The sequence below is a fragment of the Melampsora larici-populina genome, assembly GCF_000204055.1.
Source record: "Melampsora larici-populina 98AG31 unplaced genomic scaffold MELLAscaffold_63, whole genome shotgun sequence".
NCBI lineage: Eukaryota > Fungi > Basidiomycota > Pucciniomycetes > Pucciniales > Melampsoraceae > Melampsora > Melampsora laricis-populina.
The window spans coordinates 40,834-61,372 of record NW_006768827.1 but is presented as its reverse complement, the minus strand read 5'-3'; the positions used below and the strand labels follow the sequence as shown (position 1 = coordinate 61,372).

At 38.9% G+C, this 20,539-nt stretch overlaps 7 protein-coding genes across 7 annotated transcripts in view; 3 read left to right on the top strand and 4 right to left on the bottom strand.

Moving 5' to 3' along the window:
• Positions 1–235: 235 nt before the first annotated feature.
• On the top strand, positions 236–988 carry MELLADRAFT_53892 (uncharacterized protein; the record flags this gene model as incomplete). Its single annotated transcript, XM_007416665.1, has 3 exons — positions 236–448; positions 532–719; positions 808–988. The coding sequence occupies 3 exons, from the start codon at positions 236–238 to the stop codon at positions 986–988; spliced, it is 582 nt and encodes a 193-aa protein (XP_007416727.1).
• Positions 989–3,036: 2,048 nt separating this feature from the next.
• MELLADRAFT_93917 (uncharacterized protein) lies at positions 3,037–6,718 on the bottom strand (the record flags this gene model as incomplete). The annotated part of the gene is made up of 9 exons (XM_007416697.1): positions 3,037–3,254; positions 3,324–4,307; positions 4,422–4,560; positions 4,633–4,811; positions 4,917–5,100; positions 5,296–5,741; positions 5,813–6,376; positions 6,455–6,517; positions 6,589–6,718. 9 exons carry the CDS (start codon positions 6,716–6,718, stop codon positions 3,037–3,039), a joined length of 2,907 nt encoding a protein of 968 aa, XP_007416759.1.
• Positions 6,719–7,762: 1,044 nt separating this feature from the next.
• On the bottom strand, positions 7,763–11,439 carry MELLADRAFT_112216 (uncharacterized protein; the record flags this gene model as incomplete). The annotated part of the gene is made up of 9 exons (XM_007416715.1): positions 7,763–8,907; positions 9,017–9,278; positions 9,493–9,552; positions 9,643–9,976; positions 10,079–10,199; positions 10,259–10,453; positions 10,536–10,769; positions 10,848–10,932; positions 11,005–11,439. 9 exons carry the CDS (start codon positions 11,437–11,439, stop codon positions 7,763–7,765), a joined length of 2,871 nt encoding a protein of 956 aa, XP_007416777.1.
• A 498-nt stretch (positions 11,440–11,937) lies between these two features.
• On the top strand, positions 11,938–13,008 carry MELLADRAFT_118163 (uncharacterized protein; the record flags this gene model as incomplete). Its single annotated transcript, XM_007416666.1, has 4 exons — positions 11,938–12,219; positions 12,295–12,323; positions 12,393–12,589; positions 12,656–13,008. 4 exons carry the CDS (start codon positions 11,938–11,940, stop codon positions 13,006–13,008), a joined length of 861 nt encoding a protein of 286 aa, XP_007416728.1.
• A 484-nt stretch (positions 13,009–13,492) lies between these two features.
• MELLADRAFT_112214 (uncharacterized protein) lies at positions 13,493–15,844 on the bottom strand (the record flags this gene model as incomplete). Its single annotated transcript, XM_007416714.1, has 2 exons — positions 13,493–15,336; positions 15,415–15,844. 2 exons carry the CDS (start codon positions 15,842–15,844, stop codon positions 13,493–13,495), a joined length of 2,274 nt encoding a protein of 757 aa, XP_007416776.1.
• Positions 15,845–17,973: 2,129 nt separating this feature from the next.
• On the top strand, positions 17,974–18,750 carry MELLADRAFT_112213 (uncharacterized protein; the record flags this gene model as incomplete). The annotated part of the gene is made up of 4 exons (XM_007416667.1): positions 17,974–18,058; positions 18,131–18,153; positions 18,227–18,383; positions 18,539–18,750. The coding sequence occupies 4 exons, from the start codon at positions 17,974–17,976 to the stop codon at positions 18,748–18,750; spliced, it is 477 nt and encodes a 158-aa protein (XP_007416729.1).
• Positions 18,751–19,524: 774 nt separating this feature from the next.
• Positions 19,525–20,539, bottom strand: part of MELLADRAFT_112212 (uncharacterized protein) — a gene marked incomplete at both ends in the record, with an annotated part of 1,715 nt that continues 700 nt past the window's right edge. Inside the window, one exon of the mRNA XM_007416713.1 lies at positions 19,525–19,545. Within this exon, the coding sequence (XP_007416775.1) occupies positions 19,525–19,545 (21 nt within the window). The remainder of the gene's footprint in view (positions 19,546–20,539) is intronic.

Sequence of the window (20,539 nt, the reverse complement as noted above, 5' to 3'; positions counted from 1 at the left end):
ACAATTACAGAAACCGAATCTGATGAAAAGAAGAACCTCAAACTTACTCTATTGTTCAAGTAACAGTCCCAGTACTCGAACAACATCTTCAACCGAACAAGAACTCGAACGATCATCCAAAGAAATCTTAGATCAACGAATCGAAAAACACATTGCATTTGCTAAATTCTGTGAACTTACTCGATCCTTAATGTCTTCTTCAAATCTAACTTCTACTAAATCGAATCCTAAAATCATGACTACTCCATCTGGTAAACCTATTCCACCTAGACCTAGAAAATTAGCTTTATTAGGTTCTAGATCGGTGGGAAAATCTTCTTTGGCTGTTCAATTTGTTGATGAACATTTTGTAGAAAGTTATTATCCTACCATTGAACATACTTTTCAAAAAACTGTCGAATTGAAAGGTCAATTGTTTCATTTAGAACTCTTTGATACGGCTGGTCATGTAAGTCTATCATCACTTTCTTCTTGATCCAATTCATCATCAATTCTAAAACTGATTCTTTCTTTGATTTGGTGCAAATGAAGGATGAGTTTACTATTCTCGATTCAAAACAAGCTATCGGTCTAGATGGTTGGGCATTAGTTTATTCTATCAACTCTCGATCTTCTTTCGACATGGTCTCAATCATCCGTGATAAGATCCTCAATTTCACCGGTCAAGATTCAGTACCTATGGTCCTAATCGGTAACAAATCAGATCTAGAAGCCCAGCGGTTCGTTCTCTCTCTCTCTCTGCCTTCAAAAACCAACTTGCCTTCTCATTCAATTCTCACACTTATTTTTCTTCTTTTTCTTTATTAGGCAAATCTCAACTGAAGAAGGTGCAGCTCTAGCCAAACAATTTAATTGTGCATTTACTGAAGCTTCGGCTAGATCAGGTGAACATGTAGCTAAAAGTTTTTTATTAGGTTTAGCAGAAGTAGAAAAAGAAATTAATCCAGATTCAGCTAAACCTGAGAATTCGAAATGTATAATTTGTTAAAACTGTTTTCTTTTTTTTCTATTCATTCATAATAATGATCATATATATATATGTACACGTTTGTTCTTTTGTTTTACTATGCTTTTGGTTTTATTCATAAAGAGACTTAATTCGATTTCATATCCTCCTTTTCTTCATATGCCTGTCTCGATTTCGATTCCTAATTTTTTTCTTATCTTCGTCTTTTTCAACTTTACAAAAAAGATCATCTTGTTTGTGAGATGCAGATTGTATGATGAAATCTTTCTTGTTGTCTTATCTTGATCTATCTCCATCTTCATCTTTTTTATCCATAAGCTGATCTTAATTACAATCTGAAGCGCTTCTTTACATTTCAAGCCCTTTGCACATGCCTAGATGAGGATTTGTTTATCATCTCTTTTGGGTCTCGCTCATTCGATGACGTACATAGTGCGGGACAAGTACACCACGAACCCCCCCTAACGGTTTCCCAACCGGTGTGAAACACCGGTTGTGAAACGGTATTTCATGGCTGGTGGACTTCTCGTCAGAAACCGCCTCTGTAAAAACCGGTTTTTGCCCAATTTTTGAAAACCTGTGGCCAAACCAGTTATGACCGGTTTCCAAACCGGTTTTGACCGGTTCTGCACTTGGTCTTGAAAACTATATGATTGCTTTGATTTTGTTTTGGTTCTCAGGGTTATGCTCAAAAGGCAAAGAAATGTACACAAAAGCTTTATACACTTAAATTTCAGTAGGACCCTGGAAAGCTCCTACCAATGTGTCTGACGAAAATTAGGACTTTTTTCAATTTTTTTCTGGAAAATTATCAAATTTTAGTCAAATTAGGACTTTTTTGGTCACAAGCCTCCCGGCCTCTCCCCCTGTTGAGCTGGGTTTTTTTTAAAAAACGTCCAAAATAGGACTTTTTTGGTCAGATACCTCAAAATTATGGAACCCGGACAAAAGCCCTGAAACCCGGACAAAAGCCCCGAGCCGCGGGTAAAAGCCCTGAGGGGCCCGGCCGAAGCCCGAGAAAGAAGCGTGATCTGTATGTATATTTCATTTTTGTCAGTTGCTGGACAGGAACTGGGCAGTCCACGCGCATATGTTAAAAAACTGCCGAGACATCTAAGCCTCATCTTCATCAGCTGGCTTAGTGGCCAGCTGATGTCGTCGTTCTTCCTCGTATTTTTTCACCAACTGCTCCATCTTAATAGATAAAAACATTTCTCGAATCACTGAAGGGACCGAATAACTCCCCTCTTGTCCAGGAACTGATGCAAAGTTTGAACCATCCGATGGTTTAAAGACATAGACAATATCAGCTGTATCGAGAAGGCTGAATGTCCAGCTATACGGGTATTGGGCAGAAGTAGCCATTGCAACAGGCCACACTGGGTTGTAAGTCAGGACTTGCACACCCACATGAGATAATTTTTTCCTCGATTTTGCACTTGTCACGAAGGCATGTTTTTTTGAAACATACTCATACACAATCACTGTGCGACATAAATGCATTTGCTTTGAAAAGAAATTGGTCAGCAGCAATCAATGACAAGACCAGCAGATTCTTCAAATCAATACTTACTTGATTCTTGATTGCTAAAAGCAATTTGCCGGGCTCAATGGGATTTTCAGGCGTGATCAAACCTCCATCAAATAGTTGCTGCAAGTCGACTTGTTGGAGGTGAGATGTGTTGAGAATAAGACCACTAAGATTGATCCTAATATCCATACTCCAGCGGTGTCTACGGGCTGCACCGGTTGGTGTGCTGACAAGACTCTTCATGTATACAGAAATAGCCTTTGAACACTCACTGGGATTCATCTTGCCGTCCACAGTCGTACTGTCCAATCTTAAGTCGTCAGGATTGATCAGGTGTCGTTCATTCCCTTTATGGCAAGCCACCTGACTATCATGCTTTGTTCGGAGATAGACTAGGTTTTTTTGATGTAAATTTCCGCATTCAACCAGCCTCAAATATGTTTGATCAGTCGCACTCTCAGCCAAACGGTCTTTGTGAAGTGGTTTTACCAGAAAGCAATAGTCAGATCGATTTTTGAATTGTAAACTGCAGGCACTATTACTTACCAGATGGATTCATTAAGTTTGTGATGGACATAGCTGCATTTTGGATTGCTTCGGTTTCGAAATTTTCAGGAACCTGATTAAGTAGTAGATCGAGTGCATTTTGCTCTTTTGCTAATGTTGCAGCTTCAGCAAAAGCAACCTCCTCAGAAAATTCTCCAGGATTTGAGGTGTAATGAACACAATAGTCCTTAGTCGCGCACGTTGATATATCTGATAGGAACCCAAACTTGATGTCAGTACAAAGTATACTACAGTTTTCAAGACTTTAAATTCGCATACCAGGTGAGCTATCAGTCATATCTGGAACAAGGTCTTCATCATCAAAAGGCAGATCATCGTCCTCAACAGGTAAGTCATCATCTTCAGGATCTAATGGACCCATCCCTGCTAGATGAGCCAGACCATTTGCAAGTTGATTGGCGATGGTTAGATCCTCAGAGATCTCGGCATTAGTTGGGTAAGTCCGAAGGTGTTCGATTGTTTCTAAGGTTCCCTCGTCGCCAAAAGCATATTGATAACCCGAGTGAATGTGTTCAGAAGGAGGGATTTTGATTTTGCCACTCATTACACTCTTAACAACTGCATGAATCTTTGGCATCATGAACCGAGCATCAAGGACGGAGAAGCAAGGTGAAAGTACTCGCATCCATCCAAATACATGTTCGCAGGATTCGGTTCCATGCTTCCAAGGACAGAATGGATAGTCTGGATAGTAATCTCGATATGATATGATCATACCCAGAAGAGAAATGGGAAGACTGGAGAATATTTTATAACTAGCGTGTGAGATGCAGTTTAGATGAAAACTCATGAGACTGTTCGTCTCTTTCTCGCGTTTCTGAAGGTAGCCTTTCCATCGCCGTAAGAAGAATCCCGCAGTCCATGCAGAGCGTATGCGCTCTCTGTGTCCCATACTTTTACTCAACCAAGAATTGACCAACTCGCCGATGATGAAAAGAAAAATTGTCAAGCCGGTAGACAAATCGAGGCGAAGTGAGGCTGAAAGAGTGGATGCAGATAGGGTTCGAAAAGCTCGGCCATCATCTTGCTTATCACTATCAAATACATCCTTTGCTAGAAGGGGACTATCGGGCATCTTGAGAATCTCCGCAAGCTGTTGGATAGTGATGGTATACTTTCCCATGACAAGCAACCGCGAACCAGATAAAAGTTGATTTGCTCCAGTCTTTCTCGCATGCTTTGGGTCCTGTACAGCTACAACTGGGCGAGGAGGATTTCCAAACAGAGGTACTTTGACATGTACTCGCAAGTTAGATTTTGAATATGTAAGATATTTATCAGTCTTTTGAGCAAGCAGTTTCTGAGCGGATATCTCAGTGGCAGCACCATCAGCTCCCATTTACATGATGTTGATACCGGATGTGTGTGCCAGCTCAATAACAGCTGCATGCTCATCTGCAATATCTTTTGCTCCTTCTTTTGACCGACTAGATATGAGAGCTACTACATAAGTTGGAATATTTGGCAACGGCACCTGGATGGTGTAAGCTCGAATCTTGATATGAAAAATGAGGCATTATGTCAGTGTTTTGTACAAACATTATGAAAAATTATAGTACAAACTCACCTTTGAACATAACTTATCATTGTCAACTATGTCTTTCATAAGTCTTTTAAGTTCTTCATTGTTCTCAAACGGCTTGTCGCCTCCTTCTGCACCCACTAGACACTGATTATGATGTCGCAGTGTTTTGACACACACTGTCTGGTCGGACGCAGCAGCAATTGGTCCTGAGTAACCCAAGGCTTGAAGATTCTTCACAATTCGATGGAAATTTGCTGGATGTATTTCAGGTTCCATTTTCCCTCCAATTTTTGCCTCAATCATACGTTGACTTCGGGCTGTTCAACCTGCAAAAGTCTTGCTGAAAAGATTAAGTGCACTGCGACTCATTGCTCCAAGAGTGGTGAGGCAGTCGTCTAAATATGGATCAACCCGCATCCCTCGGAGAGACTTCCCTGCCATTTCACGTTCTGCTCGCACAGCAACACTCTTGAACAAACCTTGAACCGCCTCTCGATCTTTGAATAAACCCTTGCCGGCCAAGATTGAAACATGAGTTAGAAACTCGCGAAAGTCTCTGTTCTGTGAAGACTCAAGAGAGCTTTTACAGACCCGAAGATCTTTGAACTTTACAAAGGTGGCGTGGTGTATGTCGGTTTCCATGAGCTGATCAGATGTATATTTGAGGGTATCTTCATCAGCAAATTCATGATTGATTGCGCTGACCAAACTACGGACTCCTTTGAGAGATTCACATTCTGAACAATTTTGGATTTTCTCAGTTTTCTTTATCAGGAGGGTAGTTGTACATTTTCGAGAGTATATAGCACTACGTGATCCATGACGTTTGACCTCCCATATTGCTCGAGCATCAAGTGTAGTCATCAATCTAGCTTTTTCATCGGTTGAAAGTTGTTTTTCGGTCGCATTCTGTCCAAAAAGCTCTTGGCATACGCGGTGTCGATTGTTTCCGCGATAGATACTACATGTATGTTCAAGAAAGTAGTTGATTGAATATGTTGCCCGTGGTCGATCCCATGTAGCATCGGTGAGACCAGGACACTCAATCTCAACAAAGCCGCGTTTGACCCGTTTATCATCTCCGTGTGATTGGGCCAGAAATCCAACCAACAGTGCATTTGAGCGTAATGTAGAGGTCTTCTGTTTACAGGCTTCTGTAATTTGATAAAGTGATTATAATCAGTAAGGTCAAAGATAATCTGAAAGTAGAAAGAAGACTGACTTGTATTCCAATGACTGAGTGCTTTCTCACTGCGCCCAGCTCGTAAGAGTATCATCTTTTGACCGCAATGACATCGAAATTCCTTATCCGCTGATGTTACCTCAATCTTGCATCGGTTGCAAGGGGTATTGGGTGTTGATAAAGGACAATTATCAAGGACTTTTGTAGCCTTTTTGGCCTTATCGACTTTGGAAGAGCCACACGTAGATTTCTTTGGAACCAATACAACATTGCTGGTGATTTTACGTGGTTGGGTGACCTCATCATCTGAAGATATGAGATTGACCTTCTCGATCTTGTTCAAGACACCAGGAGGTTTCTTTGGAGCCGATACAGTTGCGCTAGTGCTTTTACGTGGTAGGGTGACTTCATTGTCTGAAGATATGATTATTGTAGCTTCCTTGGATTCAAGGGTATCAACTTGAGGGCGTTTTGCAGCTGGTTTTTTGGGTTGACTGTGACAGGCATCTGGATCTACATCAGGCTGTGAAACAACTCGACGTTTCATGACCATTGATGCCCCATGAGATTTTCTTGCTGACATAGAATCACTTGATTTTCCAGCTATGTGCAAGCAAATCATAAAATCAAACTACACTCAATGGTGAGATCCATGTTAATAGGAATGAAGAGAAAATTTACCTTCGTTTTTGTCTCTATCAGCGGTTGTTGCCCCTTCATCAAGGAAATCAGAAGCCCCAGCCTCTGTGACGATTGTTTGACTCAAAATCAATTAGCTTTCGTCAGATATTAATATCAAAATTGGTGAAACTAACTTATTAATTCCTGAACAATCATCTGAAGCTTGGCCTTAAGAAGACCCTCCGAGTTTGGTGTCCAAGTCTTGTGATCGCGGGCCTTGCTGAAATATTTCAGAGCCAATTCGATTCCGAGAGAACCTCGCATCAGATTTTTTTTAATGACATCAATTCCAAAAGTTGCTGTGATCTTCTTATCGACCGCAAACCATATGCCTTCATCTTTGTCTTGAGGACTCATCCATGGTGCCTCATGATAAACCATATATAATTTATCATCCCTGGTAGCAACTGGTAAACTTGGACACGCTTGAGTGAGTCGCATTATCTTTGAAATCAGTTTGGCAACTTCTGGCTGATGGATAGTCTTGTGAGACATTGTGGTTGCTGCTCTATTTGTAGTTGAGTGTTGAAAGGCAGTGAATTCGAGTATATAGATTGGAGTCTATGAAGCTATTTGAAGTTTTTTGAGGGTATATCAAGAAAATATGTCAAGCTAAGGAAGCAACAGGAAGCAATGCTATATAATGTGGAAAATTTGCAATTTTTCGCAGACTCAGCTGTATTGACACAAGTTTGTTATAGTTTTTGTTTGGTTAATCTTTGAAGTGCAGATCAGACCTTCTGGAAAAAAAAAAACTGATTGTAACAGTAAAAAAATATATATATATATCAAAGAAAAACCAAAGATAAAAGAAAACACACACACACACACACACACATCAGACACACACATCAAACAAAAACACAAAACAAAATTTATAACAAATTTATACTAATCAATTTTCTTTCCTTTTTCGATTGATCAATCACAACTTTAGAATTTTGATAAAAAGAAAAAAAAAAAAGATACGAATTAAACTTATTTTTTTTTGTTGGTTTCGGAATGATTTTTCTTGACTTTTGAATTTAATATCTCTTTCTTCTTCTTCTTCTATCTCTTTCTTTTTTTCAATATATTTCTTTTAATGATGTAAGAAGAAAAAAAAAATCCAAAAAAAAATCAAATCAATCTTCATGTACTTCTACACCAAAAAAAAACCAAATACATATAACTAAGTTAAGTAAGTAATTATTTTTAAAAAAAAAATCCTCCAAAAAAAAAACTTTCATTCAAAAATAAATAAATAGACATAATTTCCAAATTTTTCTTTCTTTTGTTTTCTATTCTTCACAAATTCTTCTTCTTCATTCATTCAGCGCCAGTCACCCTTTTACTCCTTAAAACAGTAGCTAAAGCTTTTACTCTTTCTTTCCTTTTATGATGATTATGATTATGATTATGACCGTGATTGTGATGATGATTGTTATGATGTGAATGATTTGTATGGGTCCCATTTGTAGTAGTAGGATTCGATGAATTCGTACTTGTGGTGACTTCTACATCTCCAAATACAATCTTCGAAGGTAATTCTTCGGCTTCCGCTCCTCCTTGTTCTTCCTCCAAATCATTTCCTTCAGCTTTGACCGCTTTCTTTCCTGCTTTCTTTCCTAATGCTTCCTTTTCACCATTTTCAATCGATTTCCCTTTTCCTCTTCCTCTTCCATTCACATTCCCAGTTCCATTCGTATAGCCAGCTGTTCCACTAGTAGTAGAGAAATTTCCAAATCGGATAGGCGTCGAAATGGGCAAATTTGAGAAATCGGGCATGATGGTACTAGCAGATGTTGGTGTTGTAGCGGGGTATGAATGATGGTGATGATCAAACTCAAGTGCATAATTCGGCTTGGTTTCATATATCGTTCTTTGTGGATTTGATGATGATGTTGACTGTACACCACTACTTGAACTACTACTTCCTCCGGATTGGAAGAACCGATGGAAATAATTAATCCCATTCCCATTCGGTCCAGTATGGCTGTCAGTTGACGGTTTCGTATCTGTTGCGTCAGCAGGTTTGAGAGCTGTACTTTCATTCAGTTTATCATTCTCTTCCTGTTGTTGTTGTTGTTGAAGTAGTAATTGCTGCTGTTGCTGTTGCTGTTGAAGTTGTTGTCTCAATTGAAGTTGATGGATTTCATTGGCAAGGTAGTTGATTGAATCATGATGAAGATGTGGATGATGTTGCCAATCTAGATCTCGATCAAGAGGTGCAGGTTCCGAAGCAATCGATTCAGGGGGGTAGCGTGGTCTCGCGTCGGTCGAGGTGGTGGCTTGTCGATATACATGATCTTGCATTAGTCTAGCTGTAAGCGGCGGATACGTCGGCACTGAGATCGCAGCAGCGTGTCTCATTGCGGCCTGATGCTGTTCCTGTTGTTGTTGTTGTAGAAGAAGTTGTTGTTGGAAATCATCTTCATCCTCTTCAAGTGGGTCATTTGATATTCCATTAGAGGCTGTAAGGGCCAACGATCGAACTGAGTAACCCCCATGAGCGCCAGGCAAGATAAAAAGGATCAGCGCACGAGGTTTTGATAAATGTATAGACATCCGAATCGGCCTTACTTGATGTTTGAGCGAGGCCTGGCTCTTGAGATCCAGATCCCCATTTCCGAGCCGGAGGGGACTGAAAATCATTGATATGAGGAGATTGAGAGGCAGATGAGGGTAATTTAGGGTTGGGTGCCGACTTTCGTCGACCAGTACTGGAAGGTGGAGCCATCAAGACTCCTTCTTGTCTTTCCTCGCAAAGTTCACGAATCATTACATCTAATCGATCTGTACGAGTAGATAAGACCCGGACTGCTCTCATGAATTCACCCCGTATCTGACCAAATGAGAAAATTTCATACAGAATGGTGTAAGTATCATGCGTTTCGAGTGGGAATGATGCCGGTCTTGCCCCAACAGACAAGAAAGGAGTGTGAATGAAGATATGGCTAGGCTCGGTCAGGCCCTGATTCAATCTTCTCGGTGCACTGATTCTAAGGCTGGGTAAATCGTGGGAAGAGATGAAGTGAAAACGAATGTGTGAAGCGCACGGTAAAGAGCCCATCACGAGTGACCGTCCTAGCAACGTTATAATTGATCTGGAATGGATCCTAAGTCGAATAGATCGACGAAGATGATTCATGCGAGTGTGAGTATCATTATGTTAGGGGTGGAAGGTCCAGGAGTTACAGACCGCTCACCTCAATACAAAGCCGATTCAGGTCAACTTTCGCATAAGGACTGCGACCGCCATTGACGGCGCCACCCTCTTCGATGATGTCTTGCATCCAACCTTTATGTTCTTTAGAGAGCAGACCACCAATTGATCTGATACTGACCACATCGTGCGTGTAACGAAATGTAGAAGCGAAAAATCTAAAGAAATCAATCAAAAGTTCTCCGACGTTTTCTCGATTGGTACCAGTCCAATAGCGAGGTAAGGCATCGAGATCATCAAAGAAATAAATAGAATGACCATCATGTATCAGTTCCTCAGGTGGTGATGGTCTAGGTGGTGGCAATTGTTGAAGATTTCTGTTTCAAAAGCAGCAAGGCAGTAGAAAATAGGGGGTTCGAAGGAGACGCATGTGTTAATGTTTTGGTTCGAAGATGACTTTCGAAGTCTCGAGGACGTACGGTAATACTGCATCCTTGCGACCATTGACGAGGTAGTAGATTACTAATAGTACATAGCCATACGAACTTAGTGTACCAAGATAAGGATCGTTGATCCTTCTCCGTTTTGTCCAGACTTTCACTAAGAGGAAATGAAGAATAAGTGTTTGAGAGATACCTCAAATGGGGCAGATAACGTACAAAACAAGACGATAGTTCTCATCCGAGGGTCAACCATCGCATAGGTGAGTAACAAACGAGTGTTTTCGAGCGCCAATCGGTTCTCAAATCCGATATCACATGATAGTCCAAAGGGTTGGCCAGCCGAAGGAGGTAATGAAAGTTTGATAATCGGAATTCGTGCCTTGGGTAGCATTTTGACCATGAAAGAAGTTTCTGGAACCGGAATTTGAGACATCGGAGATGAGTTCGGCTGTCTGGAGTGTGAATCGTGCAGATGATAAGAAATTGGATTTACCTTCTTGAATCAGTTTACCAAGGATGAGGACCATTTCTGCAGGAGTTTGCTTGACAGGCTTTGTAGTTAGTTTTGGTTCTTGAGGTTCTTGAGATTCTTGGGATTCTGAAGGGTCAGCTTGAGTAGACTGATCTTCAGCATTTGATGATGGTTTTGGGGAGGTCGGTTTTTCTTCAGTATGATCGATTAGACAACAGAGGTCCATGTCCGAGTTCCTTAAAGCCAAACCGGATGCTAGCAAAGAAAGATGGTGAGATTGAGAGATTAGATAAAGTTGGCGAATGTATGAGTAGATGACGGAAGATGACTAACCAATGGAACCAAATGGTAAGAGTCGAGCACCTGGTGAGACCTTATCAGCCAAAGTTTCAAGGTATTGACGAGTCTGTTCTTTGATCTTTTATGATAGAGAGAATGAGGGGGTAAGTCAATAAGTGGTATTTGGTGGAGGAAAAGTGGATTAATCAACCTGATATTCCTCTGCAGTAGGAAGTACCGAGGGTAAGAAGATTTGGGTGATATAAGCCGCCAATTGTGCGGTATGTTGTTGATAATGAGATAAATGATGCTGTGATAGAGGTAATACATGAGAGAGTTGACTTGAATGTAAAGATTGAGGTTGATGACGTAGAGGGGATGTAGTAGTAGATGAATGACATTGTTGTGATTGTGGTTGTTGTGATTGTGGTTGTTGTGATTGTTGTTGTGAAGATTGAGATTGAGAAGTTGATGATGAAGATGAAGATGAAGAAGTGGTTGTTGTTAATGAGATTGGTGATTGAGGATTAGCAGGTAATCTATGAAGAGTACTTGAAGTTGAAGATGAGGGATGTAATGAATTTGATCTATGATTGTTATTGTTATTGATCGAAGTGGATTGTGAGTAAACTGATGAGATTGACATTTGGTTTGATGATGAGATGGTAAACTGATCAAGAATAGTCAATGGGGATGTAGTAAGCTAAACTTGGATTGTAGTTTCTTATCGATCTTGAGTTTGGTTGTCTGAATGGTTGGTGATTTGGTTTTTGTAATTTGGTTTCGTTGGATATGTGAATTTCGTTTTCGCTTTGATGATTGGCTGATGGATGATGGGCTGATGATTGGTGGTGATAAGTAAAAGTGAAGTGACTTTGACTCTGAGTGCCGTTTAACTATCGAAGTGTTGATTTTCAATTTTTCAATTTCACCTTGGCAAATTCGACAGTCAAGTTCAATTTAGATTTAAGTCTCTAATATTTGACTGCTTTAATCTCTCGATTTGACCTGTTTCAACTTTCAAGCGTGTTTGATGGTTTTCTCTCAATCCTAAGGTCTTTGTATGTACATAGTGCTACGTAGTTAAGTCTAAGTGGTTTATATCTCTTTATGTTCAGTTTTCTTGTTGTTGACCATTTCTTTGATGGTCATGGTCATGAAAACTTTAACATCAGATCAACTTAATGCCAATCGAAATCAATCTTCAAATCAATATATCACTTCAACTTCAACTTCTTTGAATGATGAAATCAATATCTTATCTAGATTGGTTTATCTCAACAAAAACCAACATCGTGCTTTGATTTGGTATAAGAAATCAGTAGAAGTTTATCGTTGGTCAAAGAAAGTTTTAAAAGTTTTATCAAATCCTATAGATGTCACTCAAACTAATCATATCGTACTCATCTTAAACTTTCTCATTGAGGTAAATCATTCTTCTTTCATACTTATCAAACTTTTGGAAATTGCTTCAAAAACTGATTTACTTTGCAAAGATTAGGCACAAGCCAGGTTATTAAGATCTTATGGGTGAGTTCTTCTTCTTTATCTCTTGAAGACACATATCAGTCTTGAACTTATCATATTTTAAATCTATAGGTCTATCATGCAAAGTGTGGCAAGAACAGCTTTCATGTCAGCCGGACTGGTTATCATAGCTTCAATATCTCGTATCAGAGCACTTTATGAATGTCTTGAAACTCATCTTCAACATTTGGTACCCACTTCTATCGAATCTATCAAAAGAGATGCGGTAAAAGATGACGTAGCATCTGAAAGCGGCGATCTATGTTCAAGTACGCCTATCCAGCTCACTGAATTCTTTCTGTGTCACTGATACGGATTCATTTCTCATACAATAGCAAAATCATCCAATCAGACCACTCCTCGTCAATCATCTATACCCGAACCAAACCCTGGAGCTCAACTATTGGAAAACAATCAAAACTCGTCTCTAGAACCTGTTGCGCCAACAAAATCAATCAAAGTTGAATCACCTCCCTATATTCAAGCTAAAATGTCCACCAGCCCTACAAAACCTCTTGATCCTGCAATAAATATCCTGCCTCAAGCTTTTTGTAGCACCGCATCTCTGCCTCAATCAAAAGATAAGTCTCTTAATCTAAAAACCAAAAGAACTGATCATCTTTCACGTCCTAGTAAGAAGAAAAAAGTTAAGAAAGATGCATTGGATGAAATCTTTGGAGATTTATAATCTATCCTTGTATACAACCATTCTTGTATATATAAATCTTAGTATTGGTTGATGATTATCCGGAAAAAAGACTTGTGAATGGTTTTCTGTAATTGTGGACGGTTATGAATTCAACAAGTTTTTGCAATTTGATTGGTTTCAAAACTTGTCGATACTGGTAGGACTCAGAAAAAGACTGGTATTCTTTAGTCATTATACTACTATTACCAGGTACATACACATCTGTATCACGCAACAATTTCAATGTATGCCTATGGATTGAACTTGGAATATGAAGTGATCAAAAGTGAACCAATAAAAAAGAGATTTGAAAGAGACAACAGGACAATGAAAACACCAAGGGAAGAAGTTTGGAGAAAATAATCACTGGGGAAACAAAAATTGAGCACATGGCTTGGTACATCCTCTCTCTTGTGGTGGCTCTGATGTAGGGAGCTCCTCATGGATGAACAAATAAATAATCTTCGAAAGCATTATCTGACTATCAATCCCTATAGATTCCCCGACCCAAATTTGATAGTTTGTGCGATCTCATATGCATTCTTGCGTAATATGATCTTAGATTCTCTTCAAAAGATTTAGAATCCAATGGCATTATAGCAAATGAAGAAGATTGAGACCATTGAGTATGAAGCTCCCAAATTTGTGATAGCAAAACATTGCAAGTATCTCCTAGTTTTAACATTTTCTTCGAGAGGTCATAAATGTTTTGTGGACAATGAAGTTCATTTGGAGTGATAGGATGTTCTGATTCAAACAAGTCCATTAGATTTATATCTTTTATTTGATCTATCAAAGTTTTTAAAAATCTCCATCCATCTGAGATTATTGGATCTTTTGATTTTGCTTTTAATGTAAGATCATTCCCATGTAACATTTGCAAAGATCCAAGGAACGGGATTGTGATTCTTCTGTACATGGATCCTACTAACTTGTTTATAGAAGGATTGAAGTCTTTAAGTTTCTGTGATCCAATGTTATATAATTTGGTTTGTAGTTCTTCACCCAGTTCATCAAAATATTCTTCTACTGCTTCGTGATGTTCCAAAAGTTGAACTTCAAATCTTCCCACATAGACAGCCAAAGTAAGTAAATCGCCTTGGTTGATGGTTTTGTCTATAGATGTTCTTGAAAGATGAAGGCATTGAAGACAATGTTGATCTAAAAGATCATGATGAGAAATCTCTTCATCTAAAGGCAGCATGTTTGCATCTTTTAACCAATCATCATGATAAATTGATGATTGACCGATCTGTTTCAAACTTGTTCCTATGGCATGAATAAAATGATCACGAGTTGCAAGGAATCTCTTATGAGTAGAACTTGATTCTCTATACCATTTCTTCCAAAATGTCCAAAGGTATTGAATTGCGATTGGAGCAGCCCCACCTCTAGCTAAATAAAAGAATAGCACAAGTGGTTGCATTCCTGCAATTTTATTGACTTTTCTTACTGGAATGATTTTTGCATTTGAGGTTGATAATGAAATTCTCCATGGATTTAACAACTTTTGAATGAGGAACCAACCATCATTGATTAATTCAACAATTTGATCTTGGGTTCTATTAGATGGACCTTTAACTTGATGTAATACTTTCAAACAACCTAGAAACGTTCCTGATAATCTTTCTTTAGATTTTGTAATCGCATAAGGAATCTCATATCCTCTAAAGATTTTAATAGGATCGTTTTCCCAAAGTTCTTTCATATCATCACGTAGGACATTCAGCCAAGTTGAAACATCAAGACCAGGGGATTCATCAATCAATCGATTCCCCAAACTTTCAATGGTTTTTAACCAAATATGTTCTAATTTGAGGGTCTCTTGTGATTTTCTCTCTTGGTATTGGGTCCCTTGATCAGGATTCCCTTTTAACGTTGTCAATTGAAGATCATGAGGCCTTTGGGGCATGTCAGATGATTCGGCTATTGAAAAAGATGGATGTGATGGAAATGTTCTATAAGTTTGGTATTGTTTAGGATACCCGCTTTCTGATATTGTTGGCTGGTATACTTGACGTTGTTGTTGTTTGAATCTTTGGCTCACAATGTCAGATCCTATTGATGTCTGCTCTACAGTTCTTTTTCCCGAACCCCGCCCAACGTTCTCTAGCAGTATAGTTTCTTTTGATGGCACTACCTTTGAAGTCCAGGGAGTAAATGGCACCATAGTGAGCTTTGGCTCCAAAATAGTGTGGTGATATTGTGGTGGATAGATTGAATTTGATACACTATACGTGTAAGGTTTTCCACTCATCCGATAAAGCATTTGGTCTCCAAAATTTCTGATACTCCCAATTGGAAGCTTTTCATGTCGAGTAGAGCCAACTACGGAAGTTCAACATAAGTCAGACTGTTCATAGGTCTTTCCTTTTGACGCTTTAAGGAAGAAAATCCACCAATTACCTGTTGACATATCTAAAGGTCCATCGGGAGTTCCAAGGCCAAGCCAAGATTTTTCAATATTTTGAGACTCTAGTGAACCTAATTTCTTCCGCTTGTGAGATGCAGTAAATGGTTTATCCTGGAGATTGTTCACAGGAAGTGTTAATCTCATGTCTAATTCAACAAGACTGTTTATTGGAGAGTCCATTGAGCTTGACTCTTCATTCTTTTCTTGATTCATATGTCCTTCAAGGATAATTCTTTTCCCAGGGTTCAAGGATAATTCTAAATTGGGCTCTTCTGATGTGGAAGATTGATAGACCTTAGTTGGTGATTTGTTGGCATTAGAAATACTATTATGACCCAGAGATAAAGATGTATCTAGATCCATGGGTGAAGCCTGAAGTATCAAGAGGTGAAAGATCACCAGAAATATTGAATTTGATGACATTAGATGTGAGTTTTTCATCTTTCTTTGATATATAGGAGAGACTCCAGTTATCAAAAATCTTCTAGTTAATGTGAAAGAAAATGAGAGGATGAAAAAGGGACAACTGGAGTGAATACACATTTTGATGATCACAGTTTTTTCTGGTCCTGAAACAAGTCAGATCTTTTGTGATAATGATTCTCCAGTGTAGTTTTGGAGAACTATGTATTGGCTCTCAAAAGCATGGATCTATGTATGTACATCCTTGGAAGCTAGTTGTCTATATAATCTCCAAGATCTTTTTAACCTGAGTACCCAAGGCCTTTCCCCAAACTTTGGATTTGAAGCTTTTCAACCTGATGTGATACAAACTCACTATGACTTGTGAAGTAATCCTTATTGACAATTCAAAATCAGTACAGAATTACTTCAAATACAGCCTGTGAAAACTAGCCTGTGTCCTGCCTGGTCTGCCAAACTTAACCAAAGTCCTCTCGTTTTTCCGCTGTACAGGCCATCCCAAACGAGGGACTTACTCGTAATGTCTGGAATTTGGCGTGAGATCTGTCGGGGTTTTTTGCAAAAAACTATGACTCTCACTGCTCAACAATTATCACAATGATCTTGTTTTGAGCTCATAATAAACATCACGGCTTCTTCGCAGCGCCTCACCTTCCGCTCTCCGTTTTTGTATATCTCAAAAGAGGCAAAAGTTATCTCGAAAAAGCCAATTTGGGTCAACCGCGGGGCCACGCTGGGCCAGATCTATTTCAAAAGCTGCACATCCAAACATGTTCAATCCACCATTTTGCCGTTAAGGTCAAACTGCAGTTTGGCTTCCACAGGTGACATAAGGAGAATGCATTCAGGAGACCATCGCCGCGCCGCCTTCTGGCCGCAAAACCACCTACAGTGAGGGTTTTGTATTCACTTGTCTCAGCAAAAGTTATGAAGATGAGATATGACGAGTTACTTACCTCATTTTACCAAGGATAAGGGTTGATGTAAAGACGTTCAGCCTGTACAAACAAACACAGATAGCTCATTAGCCTGATGGAACCCAAAAAACAAGTTAGAGATCATGAACATTGCATTGTTTAGCATTATTAGCTTACCTTGGCTTGAATGAGCTCTTGCCACACAGAGTCTTGATTCCCGGCGCCGTAAACAAGGTTAGGAATGCCCATGAACACCCCGCGAACCACCCTCTGGGAGTACAATCCAGTTCCACGGAACTGACATTGATGCGGAAAGATTTCCGGCTTGCCGCGTGACAGTAAAGCAAGCAAGAAATCGTATATGGTCATGTGCTGACTATGAATCACTACAAGAAATATAATATTTTCTGGGCAGAAAATTAAATTATTGATATACAAAAATATTGAGAGGCCAGGAGAAGGGCAAAAAATAAATAAAAATATGCATCTTGTTCCCTGCATTGAGAGCTTCACTCTCCATATTTCTCCGTATTTTTACAGTCCATATTGATAAGTGTACTAACAATAAACCTTGGTAATCATCCAATTACAACCTGTAACAAGCACTGAAATTTGGCTCATTAGTGTTTAGAGAAACTTTTGAATTCTGAAAACACCCATAACTTTGTCAAATCTGCCTCAAAACACTTGATTTTAGGTGCATTAGAACGCTGAACTCCCGTTCTCAAACTTTCATAATATCAATAACTATGTAGCTAGTATGACAAACATTCTATGGATCTGTATGTACAAATGTATATAAAAGATGATATCTTTTTTAGCAGACCAGCATGCTGTGTGGTCTTATTATGAACTATTTGGAGGACCATTCCAGCTTGCCAATGCACTCAAAATGGAGCGTTCTGGCCCGGAATTGAAAAAGTTATGAGTTTTCTCAGAAATCAAAAGTTTCTCTAAACACTAATCTAAATACTAAAAAGATAGACCACTCACATAAGTTCGGGTCTCTCCTCTTCTCCATCGGTCGGACACATCTTCGGATATCAGGTCATATTGCCTTATGCATGCTACCAAATGTTTATTAGCTTTTGCCATCAAGCTTTTGTTGGTTCCTTTTGTTCTATGTTGATCAATGGCACTGTTCATTGATGTTATTTCATTGATGTTATTATTGACATTTTAGTGCCTCTTGTTTTCTTTTTTTGACAAACCATGATTCAAGGTCGATCTCAAGCTTATGCCACCCCAGCATCTGGAAGTGGACCAAAAGTAGAATTTCCGTGGCTCAATTACAAAAGTCTATGAGAGACAGTTCAATCATCAGAAAAACGTCTCCTGATATTTTTTGCACGTTTCTCCTATTCAACAGGCTTCGGTGATGGAGTGACAAAAGTAAGAATACATACCAATCAACCTTTCGTGTGTTGAATAGATCGTATCATTACATAATCCATCAAACAAATAGGAAGTTGAATTAGATTTCAAAAATACCAAAGCCACAAAAGTAGGAGTCTATACGGCTTCTACAGTTGCAAAGTCATTGCCTATGAAAGCGGCAATCCAATCATTAGAATTAGCTGGAATTTTTTACAAAGCTTTTAAAGATTGTAAAGTCAAACCAAGTCAAGAAAGGTATGTCCGAGTTTTATATCTTCTAAACTAATCGTTGATATCTGACTCAACTGATTCATTATTGTTTAAACTTATTTGTATCGTTTTAACAGTTGGCAGAAAGCGATTTGAATTGCATGTGAACACGATTTTTCACATTTCTTAGCTGTTGGAGGCAAATCAGTGATCAATACGTGTGAAGTCGCCAATCTATGCACTTGTTATCCTGATGCACCACTTCTTGAATTTGGCAATGCTCCAATTGGAAAAGGTTCAACAATTTTGAAGACCCTTAAGCCTCTCATTGCGGTACGAACAACTGCAGGAACTGGTTCAGAGACTCCTGGTACCGCAGCAAGTTATTCATTTGATTCTTGAGAATCTTTTGCAAAAAGGCTGACTTTTGCTTTCTTGTGGCCATATTGCAAAACAACCTCAAGTCATTCAATTTTCCTCTGCTTTACGACCTGAATCCCCAAATCTCAAATTTTGCAGCTTTGATCAGTAATCACTGCAGAGGTTGAACAAGTTGAGATTGAATTTGGCAAACTGTTACTTGCCGATGACTTCACACCTTTTACGCCTCACTTGCAGCAAACATGTAGTATGTAGACACACCAACTATCTTGAGCAGTAAGATAGTGTCTTGGGACTTTTTATATTTCAATCCTCACTTCTACCAATACTGATTTCAAGTTTTGATTATTTTATCTCAAAGTGCTCTACATAATCATGTGAAGATTACAATCAACATACATCTAAGCTAATGATTGATGTGATCTGATCAACAAACTTCATCTCATACAACAACAACTTCAAACTCCGATCCAAAATTTTGACCTCCGTCTTGATCAGTTTTGGCATCTTCTAAACAGACTTTTATAACTTATCATAGTCCATTGAAATATCCTTTCACTTGGAAAGGCTCCAGTTCCTCTACCCACCACTCTGTCAAATCACCACCTTAAGTTCAAGCCTGAAATTTTGTAAGGAAGGCAAAATGACAGACCTTTCTTCTTGTTTGGCACTCAACCTGATTTTTTCAGCACATCCCCCATCCTCTCTTGCACCCACCTCCAGTTCTGTCATTCAAACACTCAAGTACAGATTGCCCTTTGCCCTTTGATACAGATAACCACAGATCAACATCTTCTATTGTGTCCAATCTTTCACCTAGCATAATTCAAGAAAGCGTGTGTTCTCCTACTCAAGAACTTCATGAAAAAAGCAGAGTCTTCTAAAGAGCTCCAACAATAATATGGTGATGCATTATGATCCAAATTGTTGATTCTTGTCACTTTCAATTCACTTAGTTTTCACTTAGTTTTCTGTTCCTCTTTTGAACTTCTTCTGTCTCTGTTGACCTTTTTCAGTCTTCACCATGTGAGGAAGAGAGAGATAGAAAGGTTCAAAGAGTCAGATACAGATGAAAATTCAACTTTGAACTTCTTTAGTCTCATGACTGTAAGAGCAAACCCACTGATAAAGAAAAATGAAGCAGTCATAAATGGGACATGGTACAAGGACATGTAAGAAGAGGAGGCACATTTCAAAACTTCTCTTCACTATGAAATAAGATAATCAATTTGACCCTATGCATCAAAAGACCTTATCAATTTTCCATCCAGGGAAAAACACATTTCTCCTCATAATAATCAAACAAGGTGGAAATTTGCAAAAAGATTTGTAAGTTCATCTTGATCTCTTTTAAAAAACCATGAACATACACCCATACATATTCTGTTGTTAGATTAACGAAAAACCCCTAACATTCATCACAAATAGAGTTGTGAAATTGAATTTTATCAATTGTTTCCATTGAGCCTTCTCAGATAAAAGAAAATTTGGGAAAATATAAAGAATGTGAATTCAGACTCAGCTTCACCAACAAGTTGGTCCCAAGAAATTGACTTGAGTTCAAATCTTCAGTCACTTAGATTCTTTCAAAGTGTAGAATTATCTCCAGAAGCATTATATGAAAAAAGTGAGTCCTTTTCTATTCTGTGGATGCAGGAAGACAAAATTTCCTCCTTTGTATGAAACCCTATCACCAAATCTCCCTTTGTTAGACCTGGCTGAGTAAATGTAGATCAATGCATCCCTTCTGATCAATCACCAAATCCTTCCACAGAGACAACAGCAATAGGTCAACCCCAGAATTACCTAC